Source organism: Numida meleagris, chromosome Z, assembly GCF_002078875.1.
Source record: "Numida meleagris isolate 19003 breed g44 Domestic line chromosome Z, NumMel1.0, whole genome shotgun sequence".
Taxonomy (NCBI): domain Eukaryota; kingdom Metazoa; phylum Chordata; class Aves; order Galliformes; family Numididae; genus Numida; species Numida meleagris.
The window spans coordinates 64,185,769-64,191,175 of NC_034438.1; the positions used below are offsets into that span (position 1 = coordinate 64,185,769).

The following is a 5,407-nucleotide window of genomic DNA, read 5'->3' on the forward strand; positions in this document are numbered from 1 at the left end:
CTTGTATGTTGATACCTAAAAATAAGACTTCAAAGAGAATAGGAAGGAAAACAGCACAGGCACGCTACTTAAATAGCCACTGCATCTTGCATTTGCACAACTACAGTGAGACCCCACTCCTCTCCCATCCCATTTTTCCTCTAACTCTTGCAGATTGGATCAGGAGACAAACAAATCTGGTTACCGCTGGCAGAAACCTCCAAGCAGACACAAAGTAAAGCATCTTTCTTAGAAAAATAAGCCACCCTCAGAACTTAGTGAGGTGCTGGGAGTTTATTTTTTACAGTACAGAGTCCAGCTTCCACAGGGCACAGCGGGGTGAAATTCTCAGCTCATAGCACCCGGTGAGTGAGTCTTGCACTGAGCCAGCCCACAATAGGCTGCTCTTGGACCCCGCCTTGTCCACTGGCCCCTGCGCTCCACTGCACTCTGCTTTTTACAGTTACTTTTTTGGGGGAGGAGCTTCTCAGAGTCCCTGCTGGTCTCGTGCTGGGGCTTGCGGTGATGGGACCTTTGCTCTTTGCTGAAGAAACTGGCTCCACTGTCCATCCACCTACAAGAGTGCTTTGTGGTGGCTGGCTTTAGCATATCTCTTCTTCTGTAGCTGTGCCCACAGTCCTCAGGACAATGGGGCTCAGCATGCTGTTGATCAGAGCATTTGGGAAATGGAGAGTCATGTCTCGTGAAGCTGTGAGTGTGCGTGGGAGAGTGCACCCTGAAGGTGCTTCATGCTGGGAGACCTTGCAGCAGCCCATGTGCCATGTGCGGTCATGGTCTTCCTTTGCAGATGGCTGTGGAATGAAACAGGATCACAACGGATCACCTGGGGCATGCAAGGGGCTCGCTCTGTAATGTCTCATGAAGCAGAGCAGATGCCTGTCCTTGGGGCGTGGGGCGGTCAGCTTGCCCTCTGCAGCCGTGTTGCAAGTGCACAGAGCTCCTTCAGCATGACTGCCCTTTCCTTCCATGCATCCCAAAGATTCTCCCTGGCCAGCCAAGGGTGGCTGAGCTGAGATACGGAGAAAGAAGCGTCAGTGCAGCGCTCTCAGGGGCCTTGCTGGGCTCCCCCACCCAGCCCAAGACATGGGGGGCCTGCAAGGTGGGCGGGTCCCCACAGCCCTCTGTGACACGGCAGGGCGTCACAATGGAGCTCAGCTGTAAGTCCCTCTCCCCACTGTCCCCCGGCCACACTCCCCAGCGAGGCCTGGGAAGTGCCAGGGCTGCTCTTGCCAGTGCCGCTCTGCTCCGCAGGAGCTGTTCTGCCGGCAGGAGAAGGCCAAGGGAGCCTGTGCGAGAGAGTGAGACGCTGCTTGCCAAGAGGCAAGGAGCAGCAGCAAGGGAGTGAGCACTTCTTCCCCAACTGCTGCACAACATGGCGACTGGGGTGTTCAGATACCTGCTTTTCACACCCTTGAACCCTGAGGAGCTTTCCCTACTGAAGGACCTCACCACTGCAGGTAAGGCTCAGGGGGCCCTTGGGGCAGCGCTGTGGTAGCAGAGATGGAGAGGAGACGAGGCGTGCAAAGATCGGGGCTGGGCAGCTGGGGGAAGGTCTCCTGCAGGGGCCTGGTGCCTGCGAGGAGAGCCCTGCCGGGCGGTGCCCTCTGGCTCAGGAATTGCTTTGGCAGCCCAGGCCCACTGCCGCTGCCAGGATCGCCTTCCCCAGAACGCATCCCTTCCCTCTCCAGACCTGCCCCGGGTGCAGCGTGCGCTTCCCGCTCGCTGGGCACGGTCAAGAGCTGTGCTGGGAAGCTACAGCAGTGCGAGTACGCGTTGAGAGCAAGGGAGAGCTTGATCGCCCTCTGCTCTCTCCCCCGCTGGCGGAAGGGGTCGCACAGCGGTTGGGCAGCGCCAACTCCGAGCGTGATGGGTCCTTCTTTTGCTTTTCAGAAATCTGCAAAGTGTGGGAAGCCACTTCAAAATACATTCGGAGACAGCTACTGGAGAAGCGGGTGAGCCTTCCCTCCTGCTCGTGGCCCATCTTGCCCCTTTGCACCCGAACAGCAGGCAGGCCACGCAGCACCATGCCCAGGGCCAGCAGGCCTCCCAGCACCTTTCCCACCTCCGCCCAGCACTGCCACGGCTCCCTCTTCTTGTTTGTCTTTTCAGGCAGTGGATATTGGAATCGGGAGCTTTGCAGTTGTGCCAACTCGTGCCGCTGCTGGACCAGATGGGGCTCTGGAAGTAGACACGCCTGTTTTCCAGTTGAACCAACATGTCCAGACATTTTACAAGCTGAAGGATTCTAAGACCAAAATTCCTTGTAAGAAGAGTTTTGCTTTGCTTTGCTTTTGCTTTGCTTTGCTCTGCTGCACGACCCCAGCATTTTGCTCCATGCTGCAATCCCAGTGACATGGCAAGAGCAAAGTCTCTTGCAACCTAGAGAGTGCTGGGCGAGGGTGCACATGGAGTGTCCCAGGAGCCTGCCCCTCCCCTGGGCACCAGCCCCATCTCCCCAGCTCTCCCCAGCCTCTAGCTGGATGCTGGGAGCCGGTGGCAAAGCTTCCCTGCCCCTTCCGCTACCCTTCGGCTCTGCTCTGGAGACGTGGCCAAAGCGGACAAGGGCCACACCCTGCAGAGTGCTGCATGAGGGCCACAAGGGTGCTGACGACCCTTGCTCTGTGAGTGTGCCGAGCTGTGCGGGGAGTGACGTGGTTGGCCTGTGTTCCTTTTGCAGCCCAGATATTCGAACATCCACTGAACTTCGAGGAGATTGCTGAAACCATCTACTTCCGCACGCCAATCGTAGAGCAGTGCATCCATGAGACCCTGCTCTTCCTTGCCGAGGCCCTCCGAGGAAAGAAGGAAGTGGACTTCTTGTTCAGGAGGCTTGGCATTCTTTCTCTGAGAGGGCGACAGGTCACCATGAACTTCTTTGACGACTGCGCCCTGGAGCTGGATGCGACGGGCAACATGCTGCCAGCTCTTCTCGGGGTGAGCTTGCACGTGTCCGGGGCTCCCCGCGGCGCTCTCAAACGAGGCTTGCCACCTTTGGGAGCAGCAGACACACGTGTGTGGCCTCTGCTCACTTGTGTCTGTCCCGACACAGGACTCCGAGATGATGAACATGATTGCGTTTCGAGGCAAAAACAAATTCACTCGACGCAGTGTGGACGGCTGCATCGTGCTGCCAAGGTGAGCACAACCACTCCTGCAGCAGCCGGCCGGCCGAGGGAGCAGCTGCTCAGCTCACGCTTTGGGGCAGCTTCGTGCCAGGGCCTCTCTCCTGGCGAGGTCGATAGGCAAGAGCAGCCCTTTTCTGGGAGAGCTCCCACTCTGCCCATCGCTCGGTCCACCCAGACAGGGCAGCCCGATGGGCCAGTCCGTGGGCCATGGGCCCTGAGTCAGAGAGGCGGGAGGGCGCATGGGGGCAGCGAGGAGGGTCCTGGTGTTTGGGGCTGGCACGAAGGCAACAGAAGCTCGGGGCCAGAAGGTGCTGGAGACTGGAGGGCCCCTCAGCATCCACAGAGAGTCCTCCAGGGGCTCAGCACTAGCTCCCAAAGAGCCCTGCCAGCAGATTCTCTGTGTCAGGCACTGAGGGAGCATGGTGCCCTTTTTACCAGCTGGTGTCCTCTTGTTTCCAGGCTTGGATTGGAGAACTCAAAGACTTCCCAAGAAACAACTTCCGTCAAGCCCCAGAGAGAGCTGCAGCCGTGGGGCGGGGGTGCCCGAAGAGGTAATGTCCCAGCAGGCTGCTGGCAGGGGCTGGCACACTCTCCTGTCATCCTGGCCAGGGCAGGAGAGCCAAGGCTGCAGTGTGGGAATGGGAGAGGGGAAGGCCCTTGTGTGAGGCCGCGCAGCCATCCTTGCAGATTTGGAGTGACCCCAGGCTGGCCCTTGGGCAGAAGGGAGCCCCGTGGGAGGGAAAAGTCTGGGCCTGCACGCTGGCCAAGTGTGCCCAGTGCTGTGAGAGAGGGAGGGGTGTCCGCTGCTCCCACAAGGAAAACGTTTGAACTGGAGGGGAAACCTCTTCTCTGCTGGGGAAGTCGCCCCTGGCCAGTAAGCCCTGGGGTTCCCGAGCACCTCCCTGTGTGTCCCCGCTGCTGGGAGAGGGGTGAGAGAGAGAGCAGGATGGGCTCAGGAGGAATGCAGATGTGGGCTGAGTCCAGTGTCCAACTGGGCCAATGAGCCCCTGAAATGGTGGCTCCGCTCCCGGGGTGGCAATGAGTGTGGGTGAGCACGGCCAAGCAGCTCTGCCGCTGCTGCTCCGCTGCACGGTCACAAGGATGATGTGGTGGTGTTCTCTTGCTTCCCATGCGCAGTGAGTGTGTACGATCCGGTGATGCTGGCTCGGCGCAGGGTGTCTAAAGCCGTGAAGGCAGAGCAGCAGCACAAGGAGGAGGAGAAGAAAAAGCAAAGGGTCCGATTCAGGTGAGCCTTGTGGAGAAGTAGGGTGGCAGGGGGTGGGGGGCACACCGTGCCCTGGCTTGTGCCAGGCACGTGTTTCCCTTGGCCGTGGAGCCCATGCCAAAAGGCCCTGGAAATGACAAGGTGACAACAGCCACAGTCCCTTGTGCTGCTGGAGCAGAGGTGTGGGCTGCGAGCCCAGCGGTGAGAAACTGCTTCGACCTGTGCTCCCACCAGCTCAACCTGCTGTGTCTCTTTAGGTTCCTGCCACAGCTTGAGCAGATGTACATGGAAGAGCTGAGGCAGCCAAAACCTCCAGCTCAGCCGGGGCCCTCTGCCCGTGCCCAGCAGGCCTCCAAAATGGTATGCCAGAGGCATTGATCCGGCACCCTTGTATCCATCCCTTCTGGGGCCCAGCGCGGGGCAGGCGTGGCAGCAGCAGCTGCCCTCCCAGGGCTCCCTGCCCAAGCCCCAGGAGACTGACGCTGCCGGCGGTTGTGTTTCCCTGGCCTGCAGGCAGCGCGCTCAGTGCGCGCTCAAATCGAAGAAAGACGGCTCCAGGTGCTGATGGCCTCCAAGCGCAAGGAGGTCGAAGCTGAAATCCAAGGCCAGCGCAGGGAGAGCACACAGCGGCAGAGCGTGGAGAGAAGCCAGGTACAGTGTGGACTAACCACCCTCTGCGGGGACAGAGCATTTCCCCCCACTCCTCAGGAGGGGAGCAGCGGTCCAGAGCTCCTAGACACAGCAGCATTGCTGGGGCCACCTGGCCAGGAAGCAGCCGCTGTCTGCCCACTGCCCTGCCCATCGCCATGCGAGAAGAGCTGCTGCAAAGAGCACAGGGCAAAGGCAGCTGCTGGCTGGGCACGTGAAGATGAAACCAAGCCTGTGTGAGGCACCTGCCTCAGCTGAGGCACTGGGGCCTGCTCACCCGCCCCTGGGCTGAAAAGCCATTTCCTGCTCTTGGCTTCAGGGAGTGAGAGCTGAAGCCTGGGCGGAGTCTGTGTTGGAGAGAGAGAGCCCGCTGCTCTTCAGTGCCATTTCCTGCACGACCACATTCTGA

At 59.7% G+C, this 5,407-nt stretch overlaps 1 protein-coding gene across 1 annotated transcript in view; it reads left to right on the forward strand.

Annotated features, from left to right (window-relative positions):
- LOC110390222 (coiled-coil domain-containing protein 81-like) overlaps positions 272-5,407 on the forward strand; it is a 9,133-nt gene continuing 3,997 nt past the window's right edge. The window contains exons 1-9 of the mRNA XM_021381458.1: positions 272-1,457; positions 1,891-1,952; positions 2,110-2,263; positions 2,678-2,934; positions 3,050-3,135; positions 3,585-3,676; positions 4,263-4,371; positions 4,608-4,710; positions 4,864-5,001. Coding sequence (XP_021237133.1) covers positions 1,373-1,457; positions 1,891-1,952; positions 2,110-2,263; positions 2,678-2,934; positions 3,050-3,135; positions 3,585-3,676; positions 4,263-4,371; positions 4,608-4,710; positions 4,864-5,001 — 1,086 coding nt within the window. The 5' untranslated portion in view covers positions 272-1,372. The remainder of the gene's footprint in view (positions 1,458-1,890; positions 1,953-2,109; positions 2,264-2,677; positions 2,935-3,049; positions 3,136-3,584; positions 3,677-4,262; positions 4,372-4,607; positions 4,711-4,863; positions 5,002-5,407) is intronic.